General features: G+C 31.1%; 4 protein-coding genes, 1 long non-coding RNA gene and 2 pseudogenes across 6 annotated transcripts; 3 read left to right on the top strand and 4 right to left on the bottom strand.

Annotated features, from left to right (window-relative positions):
* Positions 1 to 116: 116 nt before the first annotated feature.
* Positions 117 to 5,724, bottom strand: LOC9307033 (uncharacterized protein At5g02240). 2 transcript variants are annotated; one of them, XM_021022364.1, is made up of 7 exons: positions 5,590 to 5,724; positions 5,114 to 5,385; positions 4,981 to 5,017; positions 4,797 to 4,894; positions 4,624 to 4,685; positions 431 to 554; positions 117 to 337 (listed from the first exon to the last, which is right to left on the bottom strand). In XM_021022364.1, the coding sequence occupies exons 1-7, from the start codon at positions 5,636 to 5,638 to the stop codon at positions 218 to 220; spliced, it is 762 nt and encodes a 253-aa protein (XP_020878023.1). In that variant the 5' UTR covers positions 5,639 to 5,724; the 3' UTR covers positions 117 to 217. The 2 variants fall into 2 exon arrangements, with proteins under 2 accessions (XP_020878023.1, XP_002870963.1); XM_002870917.2 differs by lacking the exons at positions 117 to 337; positions 431 to 554 and adding exons at positions 3,926 to 4,165; positions 4,259 to 4,382.
* Positions 984 to 3,748, bottom strand: LOC110227617. Its single transcript, XR_002331307.1, has 4 exons — positions 3,344 to 3,748; positions 2,613 to 2,816; positions 1,534 to 2,489; positions 984 to 1,391 (listed from the first exon to the last, which is right to left on the bottom strand). It is a non-coding gene; the product is annotated as an uncharacterized LOC110227617 (long non-coding RNA).
* An 813-nt stretch (positions 5,725 to 6,537) lies between the features above and the next one.
* Positions 6,538 to 9,130, bottom strand: LOC9309112 (uncharacterized protein C24B11.05). The gene is made up of 8 exons (XM_002870916.2): positions 9,023 to 9,130; positions 8,030 to 8,093; positions 7,877 to 7,942; positions 7,697 to 7,794; positions 7,475 to 7,600; positions 7,109 to 7,378; positions 6,947 to 7,012; positions 6,538 to 6,834 (listed from the first exon to the last, which is right to left on the bottom strand). Exons 2-8 carry the CDS (start codon positions 8,088 to 8,090, stop codon positions 6,679 to 6,681), a joined length of 843 nt encoding a protein of 280 aa, XP_002870962.1. The 5' UTR covers positions 8,091 to 8,093; positions 9,023 to 9,130; the 3' UTR covers positions 6,538 to 6,678.
* A 7,195-nt stretch (positions 9,131 to 16,325) lies between these two features.
* LOC9309110 lies at positions 16,326 to 16,823 on the top strand (annotated as a pseudogene).
* A 3,446-nt stretch (positions 16,824 to 20,269) lies between these two features.
* Positions 20,270 to 20,778, top strand: LOC9309109 (cyclin-dependent protein kinase inhibitor SMR4). Its single transcript, XM_002872995.2, has one exon. The coding sequence runs from the start codon at positions 20,316 to 20,318 to the stop codon at positions 20,532 to 20,534; it is 219 nt and encodes a 72-aa protein (XP_002873041.2). The 5' UTR covers positions 20,270 to 20,315; the 3' UTR covers positions 20,535 to 20,778.
* Positions 20,732 to 21,835, bottom strand: LOC110227829 (annotated as a pseudogene).
* A 2,645-nt stretch (positions 21,836 to 24,480) lies between these two features.
* On the top strand, positions 24,481 to 25,409 carry LOC9307032. The gene has a single exon (XM_021023343.1). The coding sequence runs from the start codon at positions 24,640 to 24,642 to the stop codon at positions 25,246 to 25,248; it is 609 nt and encodes a 202-aa protein (XP_020879002.1). The 5' UTR covers positions 24,481 to 24,639; the 3' UTR covers positions 25,249 to 25,409.
* Positions 25,410 to 25,502: the final 93 nt, after the last annotated feature.

Raw genomic sequence — 25,502 nt, 5'->3', positions numbered from 1 at the left:
ACGAGAAAATTGTCAGTTTTGCCCCGTATTTTTAATAAATCACCAAATATTCCCCATATTTTAAATTCAAAATATTCAAACCCAACCAATTTTTCTCGAAATGATAATAAACGTACTTATTATTATGGGCTCCTTTCAATTTGACCCCGGAGATTTTATTTTAGAAGGTTTGATAAATTACATCCCAAATGTTCTTATTCGTAGGAAAGATAAGGATTTATAAACGAGACGTGACTTGAGAGAAGAGAGCCTTGAAGTCTTTAGTCGGAGAACTGGTTCCCTCTGGCTTTGAGCCGAGATCGAAAGCTTTGTTCTTGGCTTCCTCGAACAGCAATGCTTGTACTTGTAAAGAAGAAAGATCAAAATCGGAAAATAAACCAAGGAGAGGATATGAAGATTTGATTAAGAAAATAAAAGCAGGTGAGTAGACCTGAATGCAGACTTCCGCAACATTAGCCCTGGGGACGGTTTTTGTGTCTGTCTGAAGTAGCTCATCGTTTTTACCAACTATCAGCTCTCGTACACCGCCTTCCTTATCTAGAAGTCCTCCAGCTCTAAGTTCATCAACAAACAAATTTTGGGGAAAACAAGAACAACGATAAACAAGTAAGAACATGCTCAAGAAGATAGAGAATAACACTCCTTGATCCACATGATAAAAAGCTTAATCAGTGACCAGGACACAATGTAACTAGAAGTTTTTACATTCATTCATTTTAGCAACCATTTATACCCTTTTTTCATAAACATCACTAATAAACTAATACAAGATAAGCCATTTAGGAATATGATCCATTTACTTTTATTTTACTTCATTAGTTTTTGACCTACTTCTTACTTAGTGAAATTTGAAATATATATATGTTTTTTACCCTCTATCTTAATTAGATAAATCAATTAATTTGTAAAATCCAAATATTTAGTACTAGTTTGTTAGTTTTGTTGAGCAAAGTTAAATGACAAATAAGCTTTATACCTTCTGCTTGTAGAGCATTTCTCTTCATTGATTTCATCTCGCACACAAGTCTGAATGTCGGTGCATCTCTGGTACATATTTTTTTGTCATAGAATAAAGAATTCCTTGTATAGAGACATTGTAGCATTAGTATATGTGCCCTCATACATATGTTCCATGCATTAGTATATGTTCAATGCCTCTTGTGGAGTGACGAACTCTACAAAGCCGTCCCCTCCACTCAACCTAGAGTCTTGAAATCTCTTGACTTTACAAGAAATAACCTCTCTGAATGGTGAGAAAAGGTCTCTCAAACCAACTTCGGTTAAATCGAACCGGAAATTGCCCACATAGCAGATCGATCCTCTCTTGAATCCTTCATCTATTTCTTGATGGCACAGAGTGTTGGCTTGTAGTTGTGGTATATTAGCAGCTCCTTCATTCATGCTTCATAGTTAGCATATTAGCATAACCCCAACAACGAAAAAACAGAACAAAGGTTCTTCTTTTATATCTATTGAATCACTCATTCATCAAAAAGAGATTCTCATCATGCATTCATAGATTGTGAAACTTACAGAGCTTGAGACGTTGATCCTTGCCCTGCCATGTTATCTACCTGCAGCAGTTTTCAAGGAATTAGTCAGTTCAGAAAGATTCTTAAGTCAAAGTATTAGAAACCGGCATAAACTTTTATACAAAGTATTAAATCACACTATTATGCGTCATCGTCATATATTTTGATTTTTCAGGAGATTAATATATATATATTATGGGTTTTGATTGCATGAGTCTTGGACTGCAAGTTTCATCCGAGACAACCATGGCTATTCACTGCAGGGGCTGACTCAAATATCAAACTATATTGCCACTAAATTTATAAACCCTCTTTTGACATTTGCAAAAATTGTTTCAGATTGTTTTTTACTTTTTCGGTGCAAGTGGTAATGGATGTTTATTTGTGTCTAGATCTGACTTACTATGAAATTTAGCAAAAAAATTTGTGGCTTTTTCCAAAATCTGGCCAAATAACCTAACATATTAGTACAAATTTTTTTAAAACTTTACTGGTTTAAGATCTTAATGAAACACTAAGAGCATCTCCAATGGTTTAGACTCCCTCATGGGTCTAAAACCATATTTCTAATTGTTTTAATGCAAAAGCAAAAGTTTAGACACTCAAAGTATTTTTCAATTTAGACACAGTCCAATGGTGAAATTACATTTGAGGATATAAAAATTTAAATTTTTGAAAAAATTGGTACAAGTGTTTGGGATACATTTGACTCTCAAAACTTGACACACACTCCACACTCTCAAAACTTACACACTCAAAAACCTTGACACACAAACTCAGTGAATCTTCACATTGGGCAAATGAGATTAATAAGTTTTCTATGGCTTTCCAATCACGTGCCTTTGTCATCTATGAATATGGTTCTCTGATCCTCTAACGAACAGAGATGAGCAAGAGAAACCCGTCAATAGATAGGCTTCTCTGAATCCTCATTAGATACAACAAATGTCTTAAAACCTACAAAAGTAATCAAAGCACAGAAATCTCAAACGTTGGATAAAGAAATGCTAAACTTCGATAGATCTCAAAAACTAGTGAAAGTATAACACACAATCTTGAAGATAATGCTTTTGGTACTACCTTGGTTACAGGAAGCAAAGTAGCTCCAAGTTAGAGAAGACGGTAGAAAGATTGGAAGCCATATCATCAGCTTGTCCTCACGTCACTTTTTAACTCCCTAGGCTAGAAGAAATATAATCACCACATTTGTATTCCCATCTTCACCTTTCAAATCATTTGCTCCTGCAACCACATATCTTCCTTACTATCAACAAAACATGTTCCCTGCAATTACCAAGCCCAATTCAACATAGGAACAAACAAAAAAGACTTAAAATCAACGTCTAAATGAACACAAACAATTCAGAGAACTCGACTATTGCTTAAATTTTTTAGTTATGTCCATTAGCTCTTCATAGGTGACTAGCCTCTAATTTCTGTCCATCACACCTGAATCTAAGACAAAAGAACGAACACAACTTAACTAGTGAAATTAAACCCGAAGATTTGCTTGCCCGTCTAATGCTAACACTAGATGAGTTCAAACAACGAAAAGAAATGTTGAATTACGAAGAAACGTGTTCAGCTCAAAGCAAATCAAATCGTGAAACCAAACCCTACACACCAAATTCCATATCAATTAGTAAATTTAGGTTTCATCACTCTTTGAATCGCTTTAAGATTGTCAGATTCGAGACAACCCATATACACAATTTACTAGAAACACTAACAAATCTGAGATTCCATCCATGCTATGTAAAGCAAAACCCAGAAATGGGTTCAGACAAAAATCAAAATGGATAGACACTTACTCTTCGTCTTCCCAAATCCTAATATTTAAAAGAGAAGCAGAATTGAGAGAGGTCGAATGATATGGTAGATCTGAAATTTCTGTATTTGAGAAGGGGATCGAGGTTGGGGGAAGATGGATAGGTGAGATAGGCGGAAGGGATAACATGTGGTGGGAGGAGGAGAAGGAGGGGAGATATGGACGTCGCGACGGATTTTATTGGTAGCTAGGGTTACGACAAGAGCAACGACAAGTGAGTTACAGAGTGATTCTGGGTTGTATCGGAGAAGAAGAAGAAAGAACGAGAAAAAGAGGAGAAAACGACACGTATGCGTGTCTAAATAAGTTTTAAAAATCTAATTTTGGATACGGGTCCAAGATCTTTTTTCATTTTTGATTTATTTTGTAGACACTTTTGCTTTTGAACAACCACTTAGATCTCCCTTTGGAGATGGCCTAAGGGGGTGATTGGTTTAACATATTACTCTGTTTTTTTTTTTTTTGTGCCGATAGAAAGGCAGATGAAGCGGGTGATAGAAACGAGAAAATTGTCATTTGCCCCATATTTTAAATTCAAAATATTCAAACCCAACCAATTTCTCTCGAAATGATAATAAACATACTTATTATTATGGGCTCCTTTCAAATTGACCCCAGAGATTTTATTTTAGAAGGTTTGATAAATTACATCCCAAATGTTCTTATTCGCAGCAAAGATAAGGATTTAGAAACGAGACGTGACTTGAGAGAAGAGAGCCTTGAAGTCTTTAGTCGGAGAACTGGTTCCCTCTGGCTTTGAGCCGAGATCGAAAGCTTTGTTCTTGGCTTCCTCGAACAGCAATGCCTGTACTTGTAAAGAAGAAAGATCAAAATTGGAAAATAAACCAAGGAGAGGATATGAAGATTTGATTAAGAAAATTAATGCAGGTGAGTAGACCTGGATGCAGACTTCCGCAACATCAGCCCTGGGGACGGTTTTTGTGTCTGTCTGAAGTAGCTCATCGTCTTTACCAACTATCAGCTCTCTTACACCGCCTTCCTTATCTAGAAGTCCTCCAGCTCTAAGTTCATCAACAGACAAATTTTAAGGAAAACAAGAACAGCGATAAACAAGTAAGAACAGGCTCGAGAAGATAGAGAATAACACTCCTTGATCCACATGATAAAAGGCTTAACCAGTTACCAGGACACAGTGTAACTAGAAGTTTTTACAACTACAGAATTGGGAGGAATTTCGATGTGGTTAATATATACAAAGGGCCTTGTAGTTAAAATATAAGCATTCTAAAGAATTTGATTAACCTGATTATTGTGTAAGGAGTTCCAGAATCAGCAAGGTACTGTTCAGCCTTTCTCTTCCAAACCTGAACACGCATTAGGTAGCCAAATTTTGAGCCTCATAAGCCAAATGTTCATCGCAGTGCAAGAAACCAAACTCATTATCAAAAGAACAAATATTAGAAATTTCCACCAACCAGTATATTCCCATTTCCCAGTTTGTTCAAAGGATGATCCGGATTGGTTCCACCCATTGATCCTACCACGACAATATGCTTAACACCAGCCACTTTGGCTGAACATAGAAGCTCACCGAATTAGACACTTTAACCTTTAACAAGAAACCATGGAAAACAAAATGGAAATAAAAAATACACCTACCTGCATCAATTTGATTCTTTTGGCCAATAAAATCAACCTACACAAAATCAATTTGTCTTGCTTACGCTGCAATGAACAAATATTCAAGCTGAAACTTGAAGGAAAAGGTTAAGATGTTCTTGTTAATAATTACTTGTTCAGGATATTGTCCATCTTCGAAAATGAACTCAGGTCTTCCACCTTTAGTGGGATCAAAACCAGGTTTCATTTTAGGCACAGCACTCGTGAGAATCACAAGCGCATCGATCCCTTGAAACGCAGGATTAATACTATCAGCATCTGTTATATCCCCAATGAAAACATCAGCTTCTCCTCCAATTTTCTCTTTTCCTTCAGCAGTTCTAACTAAACCCTTTGCTATAAACTTGTCTGACCCCTCCTTCAGCTTCTTATACACAATCTGACCTATCAATTCCATGAAAACAACCACAATTTTCATCACATGAAGAAGCTTAAACAAGATCAAAACAGAGATCACTCCAGAACACAACTAAATTCCAGATTGGTCCAATTGATCATCACTTGCATAAACCATAACATCACTAGCCCTAACAGGACGAAAGATAACTAAAATCAATATCGGCGGAAACGAAATAGAGAAGTGATTACCTGTTCGTCCACTAGCGCCGGTTACGAGAACGGTGGGAAGGTTCGCCATTGAAGAAGCTTGAGAAGCTTAAGATATTTTTCTTAAACTTAAATATCTCTCAGAAGCAATTGAAAGAGAGTATGGGAACCGACCGATAGGTGCGAGCATTGATGACCGTCTGATTTGAAGGTTAGTCGTTGTGAGTACACGTGTCATCTTTCTAGTGGTGCAAATGACTGACACTCTTACTTATCTCTTAATTGAATTTTGGGCCCACCCTTTAATATCTCTGTTTCGCCTATGGGCCAGAATTGTTATTTATGACAATCGATCATTTTGAATATGTAACAACGTGCCGTTTCTATGAACCTCTCGCCGTATAAACGACATGTTTTTTCGGGTGGAAGGTTTATCATTATAAAAAAAAAAAAGAGTTTTGTGCAACAAAATTGAACTACGAAATTATTGACTTTTTTTTTTGGTTCTGTACATATTCCGAAACAAGTGTAATTGAACTGCAAGTCTGTCACGGGTTTTTTTTTTTTTTTTTGTCAACATCCATCATGATTCATGACTCATGACCATATTTGATGAACAATTAAACAACTTAAAATAAAATTACTCAGCCATTTCAGCTGATCACATTGTGGACTTAATACAATAAAACAAAATCTAGTATTAAGTTAAGTTTCATACAATAATTATATCAGATACGACCGTATCAACAGTTTGTAATATAGTGAAAAGTATATAGCATATATCTGTATCTTATATAGTTTAATCGCTGATCATATTTTTATGTAAAAATTATAAAAAAAAAAAGAAAGTTTTTTGCTCAAGTATCAGTAAAAATGATATGGTGAGATCTTCTTGATTTTCTATGCATTTTTGACGTATTTTTTTAGATTATATTGATTAGTTCTAGAAGATGCCCGGAGGATATTGAATTATTTATTTTTCCTACAAACTAGATGGAAATTATTTCCTCATTTTTTATTTAAATTTATAAACACAAGTCGAAAAAAACAAAAATGACATTACGTCATTTAAAAAAAGAAATTGAAAATGACAGTGGTGGAAAATTAGGTACAACGAGCGAAACAGTACTCCTAAGCTCTAACAGATGTCTCAACGGCGACCTTGCCGGAATATCCAACATCCGGCGACTTCCTGTCGGCTTCCCATAACTCCGGTATGGCCTCTTTCATGTTGTGAATGTTTTCCAACGCGTAATCTGCTCCTTTGACTTTGGTTGATTTACCAACCTGAAAACAACAATCATTAACAAACTCCAAAGTCAATTCCAAAACCAATATTAAAATATTCTGTTTGATTAAATTTGATTATGTTTGGTTAATTAAACCAAGATAATCGTACCAGAACCGTGTGAAGACCAACGCGTTTTCCAGCTTGTACGTTTCGGACACTGTCCTCAAAGAACAGCTGCGATGAGAATTAATATAAATTTTAGTTTTGTTGTCCAAGTTTTTGAAAGTTTGGAAGAAAAAAGGTGATAATTAAAAATCCGGTTTGCTATACCGTTCGGGTAGGATCAATATTGGCGATTTCAAGAGCTTTCTCGATAGCCGATTCAGATGGTTTACACACAACAGGCGTTTTGGGAAGTGAACCGACCGGTTCAGACCGGTTGAAATGTCCAACGATATCAAAAATCTCGGAATTGTTAGACGCAGCGTTTGTGTGCATCAGGTTTAGCGTTTCGAAACATATGATTCCTTCGAAACAATCCTCTAATCCCAACTTCTTCAACGCCTTGGCCGCGTGAACTCTGTCCGCGTTGGTAAAGATCTGATTACGGAAATTAAAAAATGTTGATTAGTTATCTATTCAAACTATATTATAGTATGGAATTTAAATAAATATAAAAGTGATTGTGACACGTACGACTTTGCGGAGAGGGAGGCTAAGCAAGAGGCTGCGAAGAACAGAGTCGGGTTTTATGTTGTCGTATGGTAAACGACCGTGGACGAAACTGTGGTACTCATCGTAGTCAAATTCATATCCGATCGCCTAGAGAACGAGAAAATGTTACAAAAAAAAAAAAGGTACAAAAAAAAAATTGTAAGAAGAAATAATAGAAGTTTAGGGATGATATTGATCACGTACTCTAAGACCAGCCATTGTTGTTCCATAGTTCTTGTAGAGAAGATCGGACAATTCGACGAGTTTGTCCTTTGGTATACCGAGTTTCTCGGTCATGTAATCTATTAAACCGGAAAGACAAAAACCAATTTAAGAATGAATTGTTAAGCGATAAATCGATTGCGGTAATAGAAATAGAACTACCTTTGATGTTGTTCCCACATTCTCTTGCGATCCCGGAGCTAAGAGGATAAAGAGTATCGTCCAAATCTAAAGAGAAAATTTTGTTAAACCGGTCAGGAAACTATTTGTATGAATTAATCAAAAGTACTTGGTTTATTCCGGTTAAGTACGTACCGAACAAGAGACAGTCGTACTTCTGCGACGTTGCAAGTCCGTACCGGTTCTCGAACTCCATTTTCTGTAACAATTTATTGGATCAGAGACGTAAATCTTAAATATTTGTTTTCTTTTCTAGGGTTTTAATTCTGATTCACAGAGGATTTGCATGGATAATAATGACCCATTTGGATTTTATTCAGATTAGATTTGTACTTTAACAGAGGAAAAGAAAACAGAAATAGGTTGTGTAATGAATGGACAAAGATGCTTATATCCCAAGAAAGTCGGGATAAGATTTTCTAAAACGTGAACTAAGAGATTCAGCGAATTGCAACCACTAATTGACTCCTAAAAATTATTAGTACTACATATACAAACAAAGGATCAAAATATATATATACGTACGTTACGTATGTATCTATGCATATATAACACGTGTGTGGACAACAGAAATTTAACTGTGTACTATGTATTAAACCAAAATTTTAGGAACCAAAGATAAGCTGGTCTGTCAAAAAAGAAGGAGGTAAAAATAAAATGGTTGTATTACCGAATTTACTGATGGAGTAATCAAGTTTAAACCGGTATTAACCGACTTATGACCATCATTTGACCCGTTTGACTTAATGTTGTATATAGAAAAATAAAACCTTAGCTGTGATCGGTTATGGATCCGGTTCAATTTTTGGCCTGAGAAATATTTCAACTTTGGAGTAATTCTAATTTTAAGTAACACGATTTTTTTACGAAATCTAGTTTAGTTTTCTTAAAGACAATTTCATCACAAACAAATTTAGGTAAATGTACCGAAAATTAGTGGATTGGCGACGATGTCTCAATGAAATTTGGTGGACAAAAAAAAACCAACTAAGAGAACGCAAATTTAAAGAAAAATACAAAAACGGCATGAAGTTCGTAAGCAAAACAGAGAACCGACGAAATGTTGATAAACGCAACGAGGAAACGGAAAGGCGTTGAAGAAGAAAGATTATAGTAGTTTTTATTTACCTCAAAGCCTTTGAACAGAGAACACAGTAGAGAGAGAAAGAGCAGAGTATGCAAAGAGAAAGAGAAAGGTGTGGGGGGAGGGATTGAGAGAGGCAGAGAAGGTGTTTATATAGCAAACTCTCTCTGGCTCTTTTCGATCATTAAAAGCTATTTTGCAAAAATTTTAATTTAATTATACAAATTTGCTTTTAAATTAATTAATTGTGGTTTCTCCTCCTAAGTACTACTTTTTAATTAAAATCCGCGTGTTTCTAAGTTCTAACGTACAAGTCAAATTAAGAAGGCGACTACGCTATGCTTCTTTCTTATTTTTCGTGCTAATATGAATCAATTGCTATAATTTATAGATATATCATATGTTTTGTTTCATAGAAAGAAAGAACTGCAATAGATTATGTCACACACAGTTCATAAATCTATGAGAAACTTGAAATTTTTATGTGTTTAATGATGTGGCGTTTGTCTAGTTATAGAGTTGTCTCGTAGAAATATGCCAAGACTTCCTCTCTATCGTTACGATTTTGTATTAACAAATATTATGCATAGTCCTGGATTTTTATTTAGACATCCTTGTATATATATATATATTTTTTTGTCAAAGGACATCCTTGTATATAAATACACTTTCTTGATGATCACTAGACATATAAAAAATATTATAGAAAAGAACGATTACTTTCTTTTCTTTTTTTTTCCTTGAATAGAAAATATAATTTTGGAGATTTGTGCGTTATTTCTCAAACCTAAGCTTGTGTGTATCTAGTATATCCGAATCTACGGGACTGATAATAACATTTCCTCTCTTTTTGTAGAACATATTTAGCCAGCTAGCTTCTTCTAGGGTGATTTAGGTGAATAACCAAAAAAAAAAAAAAATTAGTTTTTTAGAAAGAAGGTAGAGAGAGATAGGAAGAGAAAGAGAGTGAATAGGAGAGTTAAAGGTTAGTTATTGAATTAAAGTTTTTTTGTTGGTTAGTTTTGCCAATTTCCCCTTCTTCTATCATATTTCCAATATAATTTATTTTTAATTTTATTTAGTCTACGGAATTTCTTTTGATTTTTTGGTCCAATAATTTGGCTGCATGAGTAGTAATACTTTAACTTTGGATATTTGGATTTCGATTGTATAATTATAATCAATTCAATATCGGTTGCCAAGTCTATAAACTGTAACAGACCAAGTTGATTAACATCAATTTTAATATATGATATACTCACAGAAAGTTGGGACATGATATTATTGTACATTATCAAAATAATTAATAAAACGTATTTGTCTGAAATACGTTTATGTCTAAAATACAATAATATTGTCAGTGATATTCAAGCTTTCTTTGTTTGCATCAATAATTGGTTTATTATTTAAACAAGAAGATAGGATCAAAAGCCGTTCCTATCTCTTTGGTTCCAATTATTGAGGAACTATAAATCATTGAAACTTCATTTTTCTTATGACTTTTTGGTGCGTCTAGTTCCTAGACCCAAGGACACCATATAATTAAGAGAACTTAAGTACATCTCTGTTGTTGTGGTTAAAAAAAAAAAAACGTACATGTGGTGAGACTCAAAAATTGGAATTTATGGACTCACTAAATTATTTGTTTTTGAATCTCAATAGCTGTGACAAATATAATTTGAAAATTTTCTTGACTGTTTCGTCCGTGGTTCCACCATCCATTCATTATTAGCTTCTCTTGTATCTAGATCATTTCTTGTCCATCAATTTTATAGCTATATCTTTTGAAAAAGTTTGAAACTTGAAAGCAATTGATTTGTGAATGGTAATTCACTCAAAATGTCAAAAAAAAAATTAAAAAATTACGCACTTGGTTTTGGATTGATATATATATATATATATATATATATATATATAAGAATGATTTTATATATATATATATATATCTACTATACATTTTTGCAGCAGTTTTTGGGGTACCCAAATCGGGTCAAATTTGTTTAATTTTGACCCGGAAATCTTCAATCGGATCTTTCCTTAAATTTTGGCAAAATTAAAAAACGAAAATAATTAATAAAATCTAAAATATATATACTTTCTCAACTAATTACTATATTTAAACGCTTTATTTATGGTATATTCTCCACGATTTTTATAGATAAAGAAATCAAATATGATGATTTAATGCTAATATAACAAATTTGCACTAATTTCCTAAAACCTCTCTACCTAATTTAAACATAAATATATGATTCTTATTTCACTTTTATTTGATCTTATATTTATATTATTTTAAATTATTATAAAATATATAAATAGTTAGTAAATTTTAGTTTTTTTTGTGCATATGTTACAATTCAAATTTTTTAAAACGGACATATATTACTCAATCGATGATATGTGTGTAATCTATATTAATATTTTTAAGAACAAATTGAGCATTTAATCATGTCGTTATTTTATTCAGACCCGAAATTGAGTCATTCGGATCTTTCTTTAATTTTTACAATTATCTAAAATGGGACAGTATATCACGGGTGAAATCCTAATTAGTATTTTAAGATACAATTATAAATTGTTTTTACGGGTTTGTCCAAAAACACACACTAATTTAAAAATATACATGGAAACTATTTGAAAGCAACTTTTAAATTAACTCGAATTATATGACATTTAAATAAAAGTGTTATTAAAAAAATAACAAAATGATGTTTAATTTCATTTTAGATTATATGGTTGGACGGGTTTGGGTCAATATTAATACGAGACAATATACCACAGGTGAAATCCTATAAATAACAAATCAAAATACAATTATACAATCTTAAACACAAAACAAAACAAATACAACTTAAAAATTTTTATTTTAGATACAACGCATGTGACCCGCGGTATATAACAAAAAAATATTATACACAATAAATTCATCAATTTATAAAAATAAAAAAATCAAATAATTAACCCGCGGTGTACCGCGGATCATATTCTAGTATATATAGATAGATAGATAGGAATGATTACTCCAAATGACCGTGTATTTGATCATTAAACCGCCTAAAATTCCTTTTTTTTTTTTTGCAAAAAAACAGAGTAGATTTATGCTATAAACCAAAGTAAATTTCGGAGTATGTGGAAAAATCAAATATTTTTACCATTTAAAATGTGTCTATAGTAGGCACTATGCAACAATTATTTAAATCGCCGTGCGTGGCAAAAAAAATTACTCAAAAAAAAAAATCAGTAACTGTTTCTAAATGATGATTTTGAGTGGGGAAAAATCGACTCTTTTTCTTTTATTCATAAATCCTAGAAACCTAGTTATATTTTTGGTTTGAAATCTTTTTTTTTCTTTCTTCTGAAATCTTTGGTTATAGAAAAAATGCAGCAGAAATGTTGGGCCAGCTCGATCGATTGTTGCATGCATGCATATGATGCAACCTTGAAGCTTCCCACATGTTCCACTTATGTCTCCGAGCCCTCCACTTGGAGCACGAAATCAGCTCGATCGATTGTTGCATGCATGCATGATGCAACCTTGAAGCTTCCCACTTGTTCCACTTATGTCTCCGAGCCCCCCACTTGGAGCACGAACTCCTTGGAGATGGCCACGCGAAACACGAGCATGATCAAATTTTCTATGCTATTATTTTGAATTATTTTTATACTGATTTTAATATTTATCCTGATTAGCTACCTATCAATCACCCGTGGTTATTATAATAGAAAAAGTGATATATATATCGTTGACAAATGAAATGTGAACATGTGATGGTGAGATATATAGTATTTTATGACATGTGCATCATGCATCCATTAACCATATTAGAAGCTGTTTATTTATTTCTGCCGTCCATACCGGTAAACATTAAGTAATTTATGTTTATAGTTAAAACTTGGAGTACAATTTTATTGTTAACATACAAACCATTGATATATATATATATATATATATATATATATATATATATATAATATAAAATAAATAACTCAACTATACAGACGAAGATGTTCACCTTTTCTACTTAAGACGAAGAAATTCATCTATTATTATATATCAAATTATATCTATGTGAATTGATTTAAATGATGTTTCTTACATGATTTTCATATTTATTTTAGAAAATAATCAGAGTAACAATGACTTGCATCATAGTGATTTGTACTAGTGTCTACAACAAATTACAAAAAAATATTTGGTTATGTTTTGGTTGGTTTAGTTTGAAATTGGTGGGAATCTATTCGATTTAATTTATCTGGACAAACTCAAACGAAAATTTATATTAGGGAAACATGAAGAAATCAAATTTAGAGAAATATCAAGTGTAAAATTTAACTTGTGTATTTAAACTAAAATAAAAAATAGTATGGGTTTTCAGTTTGATTGAAATTCGTACAAAACTGATCCGGTTACTGCGACTAAATATAATTTGATTCTCCTGCAAAAACTTAGTTCATGGACCATCTCAGTATCTATTACGTGTCTCCATTTTACAAAGTTGCAACTTGCACGATTGTCCTGAAAGCTGATCGAACGAGATTAATTCTTTTATGGTTTTAAATTTTGGTTAATAATCAGTGGGGGAGGCAGAAATTTTATTCATAGGGATCATATAATTAATTTTATTAAATTTTTATATACTACCATTAAATGATATTCAAAGTGTAAATTATTATTTAGATGGCTTCCTTGGTTCATGACCTTTTAGAAAAAAAACATTTCAAAAAAAAAAACTTTGAAAAAAATATAATACTCAAAAAAGGATATGTCTAAAAAGACGAAAAAATTGATATATTAGTGAAGATTACAGAATTTTTTTAATAATAGAAAGATATTATAGATTTTTAGCCAAAACAGAAATAGAAAGAGCATTAAGGTTAAGTGTCAAAATGAATATGTGTGGAGTCAAAGACAAGTATATATCACATCACATGGGGGTCATTGTGAATATTTTAAACCACAACGTCTAATTATCTTATGAGACTTAGCTTATAATTAAAAAATTTATGAATGTTATGGGGTCAACTGACCCCTTCTTTGTACGTTGCCTCCGCCACTGTTAATAATCAATAAAAACAAACAATTAATTCATTTTAAATTATTTACACTGATCTGAAATATCTAATTCATGTTATTAAATACCAGAAAAACAAATATATATTTTTCGGGAATCATTAACGGTGTGAACACAAAGATTCACATGTATCATTTCATCATAGTAATTCATAAGGTATTAATGTACGGTGTCCTCATGTATGTATGTAACTAAAAGCTCTGGAGATTCGAATCCAATAATATATTTAATAGTAACTACATAATTTAAAAATATTAATTTGAACAAAATATATTTAATATGGACATGTCACCAGTTTTTTTAAAATATGGTGGTATACGTACGAAGGCATATTAACCTTTTTATTTATTTATTATAAATAAAAATTTTTTTTTGTATTATATATATCCCAAAAAAAGAGAGTCAAAGTTAACATGATTCACCTGCAACAATTTAATAGTCTCTATAGTAATTTTTTTGAAAAAGATATAATTAAAAATGGATTCCGTATATGAGCATTAAAAATATATATATATTGTAAAATGAGAATTTCTCAAAAATTCTCAAAACAACAATTATACGCAATAATCTCGCGTGGTAATGTGTACGACTAGTTGACAAACTTTTCAAACTTTCTGGAAATGATCCATAACACTAATACATTAGATCCATAATAGGTATTTAGTATTAAATATATTGAATTTGAGTAACCCAAAAATAAGAATGGAGTATTTACATTAAATCGCTAATACATTAGATCCCTTCTAGTTTGATTGAATCTCCAAAACTCCTTCGTTCCTAGACTATACTTAGAAATATAAAAACAAAGATGATTCAGTTATAGATTATTAAAAAAATAAATCAAAATCTTAAGATCTATTTCTCGTGTAGATGCTACTGTAGCTAGCTATTGATACTTTTCACAAATGTTTGCTTTGATTTTATATCTAGGAATTAAAGATATTTAATCTTGGGAGTATATTTTACCAAATAAGCTAAGACGTGAATATAAGATGCGAAAGTGCCAATCTGTCTGGATATAGTTATGTCTTAAAAGTATTTGTTAAAAGTTAAAACATAGAAGAAAATATGGGTAGAAAAAGAAATCGATCTGAAGTGGCGATATAATTGGTACTTTCGAAAAAGACAGAAGAGTCTAAATTTAGAAGGAACAACAGCTGTTTGCAATTGAGCTTTTCTTTTAATAAAGTATTTTGTTTTTTGATATATTAAAGTGGCAAATAATTGGACTCGTGGATCGTGAAGAAATACGAACAAAAACCAACAAACGCAAGTGTCCCGATTAGAAACTTTGGTAACCTTTAAAAATGTTAGATTTTTGTATGAAATTCCTCTTAATTTCATAATTTTAATAGTTTGTAGAATTACGTGTATAAAATGTCATTTTGATTACTAGGATTTAAATTATAATTGGTGTTTCTGATTTTGACTAATTCTAACTCTTATTTTTTCCGAACTGTTGCATTTATATCGAAAGCAGCTAGTTGGCATTGATATTGACATCTTTGCTCTTTTTATTTCTTTTCAAATTGTTATTTCTGGGTTTTCGATTAAATTTAGTACTACTAATTGATAGCTATACCTAGTCTCTTTTTTTGGCTCTTATTGGTTAACTCAGCTAATCATAAATATCAAAAATTACTCACGATTATATATAAAATTAAATTAATTAATAAGAGCTGTAAGAAGAAACACAAAGATAGGGAAAAAAAAAAGAAACACAAAGCATGTTCAAGTAAAATTATAGATAAATACTAATAATATTAAGAAAAACTCCATAGAACTATAGAAGTCCAAGAGAAGGGGTTAGATTAATTTGGAATATAATAATAAGTGAAATAATTAACTAAAGCTAATCTAAGGTCAATGCATTACTTATCATATAGTATTCATATTCAGATCGCGTTACTAACTTACTGATCATATAGTATTCTTTTTCTTTTGGCATACTAAATTACTAATCAGAAATTTATGTGTAGTTTCGTAATTCGGACTCATAAAAAAATGGTCAAGTCGTGGTGAAAAGGACAATCACTCAAAACTAAAGGCACTAACAAAAATTTCAACAAAATATATTTTCACTCGTTCGTCAAAACTTAATTGATATTATAGAAAGACATCAATATGACTCATGTATGTAGACTCCACTACATTTTCCCTGTTATTTCTCCTTCTTTTTTTTTTTTTCAAATATCATTTTGATATTTTTTTCCCAATGGCATATCAAACACTCACAGTTAAAACCTTTTTTTTTTTTTTTTTTTTTAAATATAATATTTATTAAAAACCCAAATGGGATGGGCCTTGGACCATACAAATTTGGAACCAGATACAAAATGGAAATCGGAAAATGTCACCGGAGACTAAAACGGAAGCTCGGATCTTGTTGGTTACCGGTGGCAGAGAGTCAGTCGCATTAGATCCGGTGGTTTCAAGGTCCACGGCTTTGAGGCAGAGAAGAAGGATTGAAAACCCCGTTGGAAGAAACCAGTTTCCGACGATGCACCTCACCGTCGACTCGTCAAACCCGCTACAAACCTCCCAGAAAATTCAACTCTCCGACACACCAGCTCTACGTCGACATATCCTGACCAAGCAATATGTCGCACTGGGACCAAACCCCTCCGTTCCAGATCCGAACACCTTCAAACCTCCAGAGCACAGTTAAAACTTGAGAATTTTTGTTTAACTAAGAGTGATTTTTTCCAAGTCTTAACTACGGTCTCAATCTCCCTCTTTGTTTTTTTTTTTTTTTAAAGGATCCGATAACTGAATCTTCAAAATGAAAATTAAATTACTAGGAGTTTAGGACTACGTTTCGTTTGAATAATGAAAAACTTATTTATAAAAGTGGAGCGGCAAGCAATATCGCTTGATCAATTAGTATTAATATAATGGTAAAAACCAATATAACTATGATTATTGTATAATTTGTACTCATGATCATAGAGGCTAGAGAATCTGATAGGCTCTCCAATGTTCACATATACGTTGACATTTCAGTGAAACAACAAATTGCAAGAAAATTTCCTTGACAACAACAAATTAAGACCTGCAAACAACTCTGTTTCCACATAAAATTTGTTGTTTTTATCATTTAAATAAGAAGCTCTACAACACGTCTAAGAAACTACGTTGTAATTTAAAACGACAAGTTTAGAACTTATCTGAGGACCATTTTAACCGATGTTGAAACTAGAAGACCGAGTCAAATGAAAAAAAGATTAGTAAGAAAAGTGTAATTGACAACAACGAAGAACGTGAAGTTACAATCTTGGAATTTTAATTATTTATCGCCGGAGCAACCCACATATTCTCGGAGCTCTTTTCGCCGCCGACAAAGTTAATTTTCATGGGCCCGAGTGGATGTATTATTTTGTTGATCAGATTGGGCCGTTTAAGATTTGTTGGGTTTTTTCTCCTTGTACTCGTTTGCTTTCTTCTTGGGTTTGACCGTTTGAGACTTTTTTTTGTGGATTTATGGGCTTCTCTTTAATTTGCTACAATTAAATTTTGTTATACCACTAGATTTTAACCCGCGGTACACCGCGGGGCTATATTTTCTTAAAAAAATCAAAATATAATTTGTTTGATAGATTATTTTGATTGTTAATTTTAGGATTTCACCGGTGGTATACTATCTTTTATAAATATCAACCCAAACCGGTCCCATCATATTATCCGTCCCGTGAAATTAAACATTATTTAGTTATTTTTCTTTTTAATAATACTTTTATTTAAAAGCTATATAATTCAAGTCAATTTAAAAATTTCTTTTAAATGGTTCCCATAAGATATATATACATATATATTAAATTTGTATAGAGTTGAAATAATATTAATATTACAAACTTTTTATATAATTTAAATATTATAAATATTTTTAAAAATATGCAATATATATTTTTTGTTATTGAATAAGAGGATATTATGTATAAGAAATGTAGAAAATAAGAGTTTAATATTTTTATTATGGAGTCGCAAGAAAAATCTTTTATTTCTATACATGTTATTCGTTTATTAATAATAAAAGAAAACAAATCCTTTAAATTAGATATTAACTAAAATAAACGCACCATAATTACTTATTAAGTAACAACCAATAAATTTCACCAAAAAATAGGTAACAACCAATAAATTCTAAACGCAGTAATTAAAGAATGAGATATTAAAAAAAATATATCAAATAAGATATAAGAATCTTAAAATAATTGAACATCTAAATAATTTAATTGTTAGTGTCGATTTTAATGCCTTCATTAATGTGGATTTTTTTTTTGTACAGAGAAATATTTCTTAAAGATTATCACATTAATGACTCAGAAAATTAAGGAAGATATGAATTTATGATTCTCGAAATCGTGTTGGTAATATCTTTAATTAATATTTTTCAAATTTAAATAATTAATGTCAATGGCATTCATCCGTAAATAAGGTGGAACTCCAGGATTTATTTGCTAAAAGTCATCCAAAAATGTATATATAGATAGATTTTAACCCGCGGTACACCGCGGGGCTATATTTTTTTAAAAAATCAAAATGTAATTTGTTTGATAGATTATTTTGATTGTTAATTTTAGGATTTCACCCGTGGTATACTATCTTTTATAAATATCAACCCAAACCCGTCCCATCATATTACCCGTCCCGTGAAATTAAACATTATTTAGTTATTTTTCTTTTTAATAATACTTTTATTTAAAAGCTATATAATTCAAGTCAATTTAAAAATTTCTTTTAAATGGTTCCCATAAGATATATATACATATATATTAAATTTGTATAGAGTTGAAATAATATTAATATTACAAACTTTTTATATAATTTAAATATTATAAATATTTTAAAAATATGCAATATATATTTTTTTTTATTGAATAAGAGGATATTATGTGTAAGAAATGTAGAAAATAAGAGTTTAATATTTTTATTATGGAGTCGCAAGAAAAATCTTTTATTTCTATACATGTTATTCGTTTATTAATAATAAAAGAAAACAAATCCTTTAAATTAGATATTAACTAAAATAAACGCACCATAATTACTTATTAAGTAACAACCAATAAATTTCACCAAAAAATAGGTAACAACCAATAAATTCTAAACGCAGTAATGAAAGAATGAGATATTAAAAAAAAAATATCAAATAAGATATAAGAATCTTAAAATAATTGAACATCTAAATAATTTAATTGTTAGTGTCGATTTTAATGCCTTCATTAATGTGGATTTTTTTTTTTACAGAGAAATATTTCCTAAAGATTATCACATTAATGACTCAGAAAATTAAGGAAGATATGAATTTATGATTCTCGAAATCGTGTTGGTAATATCTTTAATTAATATTTTTCAAATTTAAATAATTAATGTCAATGGCATTCATCCGTAAATAAGGTGGAACTCCAGGATTTATTTGCTAAAAGTCATCCAAAAATGTATATATAGATAATCAATATAGACTAAATTTTCAATTTTGACAAAAGAAATAATTTATAGTTTTATTTTTTGCTAAGTTGGCTTGTAACTTGAGGACAAGAAACAACGGTAACAAATGACAACTCCAAGAATTAGTAAAGTGAGCGTTAACTCTCTCAGAAGTCAGAATTCTTCAGTTCAGGTAAATAAATCACGTGACTAACTTGGTGGGAGACCGCACGTGCCTCCCTCGTGATTCATTTCCAGAAGCTATATCATGATTAAAAAGATGCCGGTTTTTTAATTTCGGTTTAAAGTTATCAAACCGATCGGTACGAACATAAAAGTTTTCGTTGCAAAAAGGAAGGAGTCTTTTATTTTCCCGCCCAAAGGGACTTGTTGCGCAAGTTCGCGCCGTCACAAACGGAAAAATTACAGATTAAATTATTAAATATTAAAGTGGACACAAATATATATTAATATTTAAAGATCTGCCAATAATGATGGTGGAGCGTCTGAAACGGTGCGGGTAGGGTCACGCGTTACATAAATTTGGTGCTACCAACCACTCAAATTTCACCACGTCATCATAGCCAGCTCACACTAAGCTGTTTAAATCAATCTCCACCGTCCGATTGATTGGGAGAAAGAGACGATAAACAGCTTCGTGAGAAAGATTCCCGTTTTCCTTTTTTTTTTTTCTCCCTCCCAAATTTCGAAATTTTTTAAAGGAAAATAATCTGAAAATTTTAATTAAATTTATTTATTTTGATATATAAAATAAAGATGTAACCGCCTCTTTTTAGGCTTCAAAAGTTTTCCCTCTTACGATTTCGGGTTCGAGAGAAGAATGGAGGTGGTGGAGAGAGCGACGGAGATGGCGGAGGAAGGATGTACGACGCCGAGAAGCAGGATGTATAGGATTCCGGTGGCGTCTGTTTGTCCACCGCCGCCGAGGAAGAAATTGATGGTGGTGAGGAAACGAGATCCGCCGAGGAACGGGTATTTTCAACCACCGGATCTGGAAACTTTGTTCTACGCACAGCCTCGAAGAAAAGCTTGCGCTTAGATATTGAGATTTGATTTGATATTTCTAGGGTTTTTACTTTCTTCTCTGTAGATACATGTTTATGATTTGTTCTCTTAGATTAGATTTTATCATTCAGAGAGATGACTTTGTTTTGTGTATCGAAATTGGAGTTTACAAAAATGAAACTGCCATCTGTTTTCCAATTCGAAATTTGTTGGCTTGTGTTGTAGATCTAATTTCTTTTTCATATCGGTGATTGAAAGATAAATTGTGAAACGTTAAAGAGTTTGTCAGAGATTACACAATTGGGTGAGAAAGTGAGATTCGTAAATTGTGAACAAGACAGCAGCAAAACCTTAAGAAAATTGGAGATGACCTCTGTAATGTTTTTATTTGCTCTCTTCTTTTGGTTACAGTGTAGCTTCAAAAGTGTTGAAAAAGTACTGCTCAAACTCTTGATCAATGGTTTGGTTTATGTGGTAGCTTCTTCGGAATCTGCAATTCTAATGGAGAAAGAATATCACAAATCAATTTCATACAATTTTGCAATGTGTGACACTAAAATATTAACTCTTGTAGCTTGTCTTTGCTTTGTTTTTCATATATTAAGTACCTTGGTTGCTAACACTCCACCTAGTAGAAGAAAGAATAATAGACTCTACTGGTTTTATGGAACCTCTTGAAGATCTTCAACTGCAGACTCGGAGTCGGGACAAAAGAATTCCATGTGAGTATAGTCTTCGACATCTTCTTGTGTCTTATGAATAACTTTGGAACTGTACTGGTCTACGCAATTGATGTAACATAACCGGACTAGAACTTCCGGTTGAATAATCAGAGTCTTTAAACTTGTACAAATAAGGCCCTATGACAGATGCAGAAGGGGAAGTCTCATCGCCGGTTTTTGTGTCCTCCATGGCTCCATGGCATAAGAGCATTCTTCAGATTCTATATCTGATGATGGACATGAAGAGAAGCTTATTGCTCCAGAAAAAAAGTGCTTCCGTAAGGGTAACAAGTCTGATTCTTCAACACACAGTTTCCTCTTTTTGCTTGAGTCAAAAGGTTCGGCATCAACTATCATCGAATCGTTGATATCCTGAAGGTCACATACTTACTAGTTTTCCATGAGACAAAATAGTAAAGATAAAGAGAAAGACTATATATACTGGAACTACCAAAGACCAAAAACAAGGTGAAATATTTACATAAACATTGCAGTGATTAGTGATACTGATACATATGTAGATAAATTCCTGTTGTTTACATATGTAGATAAATTATTTGGATATTCTCTGTTTTTTTTTTCTTTTTACACCGTAAATTTCTCCAGCTTTCATCTCTTTTAACATATTTCTCTCATCTTTATATAATAATAATAACTAGATTTTAACCCGCGGTACACCGCGGGGCTATATTTTAAACAAAAGTTTGAAAATTATCTATAGATATAACCTATTGTTTTGTTTGGTTAAATATACTTACATATGTATATATTATATATATTACCCCGCGATACTTCGGGTCGATTTTTTATAACAATAATTTTTAAATTTTAAGTTGTATTTTTTGTTAATATTATTTATTTTATTTAGTGTTTAAGATTATATAACTGTATTTGATTGTTAATCCAAGGATTTCACCCGTAGTATACCGTCCCGTATTAATATCGACCCAAACCCGTCCCACCATATAACCCGTCCCATGAAATTAAACATCATTTTGTTATATTTCTTTTTAATAATATTTTTATTTAAAAACATATACAATTCGAGTCAATTTATAAGTTTGCTTTAAAAAACATATAGTTGTAATGTTTTTATTATAATAAAGTAATAATATATAGATGTTGCTTACTATAGTTATAATTAAAACCAACTAAAAATCTAAGTTTAGTGTTGATTATGAATCATAGTTACGACCAAAAAAAAAATTAATCAAATACAATTAGTGTAAATTAACTAATTAAGAAAACAAACAGAAATATAACAAAACTTGCTTTAAAATCGTTAACAAAAAAAGGAAACATCATATTTAAGCAAGATCTTTGGAGCCAAAATCTTTTTTTCATATCTTTTATTTAATTTTCCAAATCTTAAGAATTAAATCCAGTGGCATTCTATTGTAAATAGTAGTGAAAGCCAGGATTTATTTCATAATTGTATTCAAAAATGTATATATAGACTAGATTTTAACCCGCGGTGTACCGCGGGGCTATATTTTCTTAAAAAAAATCAAAATGTAATTTGTTTGATAGATTATTTTGATTGTTAATTTTAGGATTTCACCCGTGGTATACGATCTTTTATAAATATCAACCCAAACCCGTCCCATCATATTACCCGTCCCGTGAAATTAAACATTATTTAGTTATTTTTCTTTTTAATAATACTTTTATTTAAAAGCTATATAATTCAAGTCAATTTAAAAATTTCTTTTAAATGGTTCCCATAAGATATATATACATATATATTAAATTTGTATAGAGTTGAAATAATATTAATATTACAAATTTTTTATATAATTTAAATATTATAAATATTTTTAAAAATATGTAATATATATTTTTTGTTATTGAATAAGAGGATATTATGTGTAAGAAATGTAGAAAATAAGAGTTTAATATTTTTATTATGGAGTCGCAAAAAAAATCTTTTATTTCTATACATGTTATTCATTTATTAATAATAAAAGAAAACAAATCCTTTAAATTAGATATTAACTAAAATAAACGCACCATAATTACTTATTAAGTAACAACCAATAAATTTCACCAAAAAATAGGTAACAACCAATAAATTCTAAACGCAGTAATTAAAGAATGAGATATTAAAAAAAAAATATCAAATAAGATATAAGAATCTTAAAATAATTGAACATCTAAATAATTTAATTGTTAGTGTCGATTTTAATGCCTTCATTAATGTGGATTTTTTTTTTTACAGAGAAATATTTCCTAAAGATTATCACATTAATGACTCAGAAAATTAAGGAAGATATGAATTTATGATTCTCGAAATCGTATTGGTAATATCTTTAAGTAATCTATATATACATTTTTGAATACAATTATGAAATAAATCCTGGCTTTCACTACTATTTACAATGGAATGCCACTGGATTTAATTCTTAAGATTTGGGAAATTAAATAAAAGATATGAAAAAAAGATTTTGGCTCCAAAGATCTTGCTTAAATATGATGTTTCCTTTTTTCGTTAACGATTTTAAAGCAAGTTTTGTTATATTTCTGTTTGTTTTCTTAATTAGTTAATTTACACTAATTGTATTTGATTAATTTTTTTTTTGGTTGTAACTATGATTCATAATCAACACTAAACTTAGATTTTTAGTTGGTTTTGATTATAACTATAGTAAGCAACATCTATATATTATTACTTTATTATAATAAAAACATTACAACTATATGTTTTTTAAAGCAAACTTATAAATTGACTCGAATTGTATATGTTTTTAAATAAAAATATTATTAAAAAGAAATATAACAAAATGATGTTTAATTTCATGGGACGGGTTATATGGTGGGACGGGTTTGGGTCGATATTAATACGGGACGGTATACTACGGGTGAAATCCTAGGATTAACAATCAAATACAGTTATATAATCTTAAACACTAAATAAAATAAATAATATTAACAAAAAAATACAACTTAAAATTTAAAAATTATTGTTATAAAAAATCGACCCGAAGTATCGCGGGGTAATATATATAATATATACATATGTAAGTATATTTAACCAAACAAAACAATAGGTTATATCTATAGATAATTTTCAAACTTTGTTTAAAGTATAGCCCCGCGGTGTACCGCGGGTTAAAATCTAGTATTTTTCAAATTTAAATAATTAATGTCAATGGCATTCATCCGTAAATAAGGTCCAACTCCAGGATTTATTTGCTAAAAGTCATTCAAAAATGTATATATAGATTGTATCATTCATAAAAAGGCTATTGTATTTAACAAAAAATAAGTAATATCAAATACCAAGTCTACCCGAAGTACTCGTGTAATCCCTATATATCTCCTCTCTTAACTGTATCATTCACAAAGTTATTTGAACCTATCTTCTTCCTCTGTTCCTTGATTTTCATAAGATCCAATCTCTCTCACTGCTGAGAAAATATGGGGATCATATCATCCACGGTTTTGAAACTCGTGCACATATCTCAAAACTACAATCAAGTGGTAGATTCGTCAAGCGGTTGGCAAAATCAATTTGAAGTTTTCATGAAAGGAGGTGCTTGCAAACAAGTATTTATGGATTTTCAAGATTGCGTGGATAATTCTAAAAAGAAAAATGAAACTATCGGTCAGTGTTACCCGATGCTACATAAGTGTATGGAGGCTCACTCTGATTACTATAAGCCGATCATTGCAATGTCTAAAGCATCGTTAAAAGTTTTAGATGAAAGCCTTGTGAAGACTTTCCTACCTTCAACTACTGTTTCCCTAAACGAAATAAACGAAGATGAAGATGAGAAGTTTGTAGAATTCATGAAAGGAGGTGGTTGCAAAGAATCATACACTGCTTGGCATGATGATTGCAATTTCACTGAGGAGGAAGCTGAGAAGAACAAAGATTTGGTTACTAAGTGTGCGGGACTCTTTGGGAAGCTATCCAAGTGTCTGGATGTTCACTCTGATTACTATCATCCAATTCTCGCGGTGAGGAAAACTACTGAAGAACATTTGGAGAAGGAGCTCGCAGCTTTCTTCGCGGAAGGAAGCTAAGAGACATGATTTTGAGGATTTTGTTTTTTTTTTAATGCTTTTTTTTTCTTTCTTTTTTACTTTGAATCAATACTCTTTCCGTTTCTTTTTTTTATGATTCTAGAGATAATTTGCTCTAAATTATGTTTATGCCCATCAATGTTTCACTATAAACCTTAAAGGATCAGCATTGGACAAGCATTTAAGGGAAATGATCATTGTGAATAGTTTCAGTATTTGTGTCTAACACTATATAGTAGTATTGAAGGTGAGAT

This window comes from Arabidopsis lyrata (assembly GCF_000004255.2).
Source record: "Arabidopsis lyrata subsp. lyrata unplaced genomic scaffold ARALYscaffold_6, whole genome shotgun sequence".
NCBI lineage: Eukaryota > Viridiplantae > Streptophyta > Magnoliopsida > Brassicales > Brassicaceae > Arabidopsis > Arabidopsis lyrata.
This window is presented reverse-complemented; position numbering and strand designations above follow the sequence as displayed.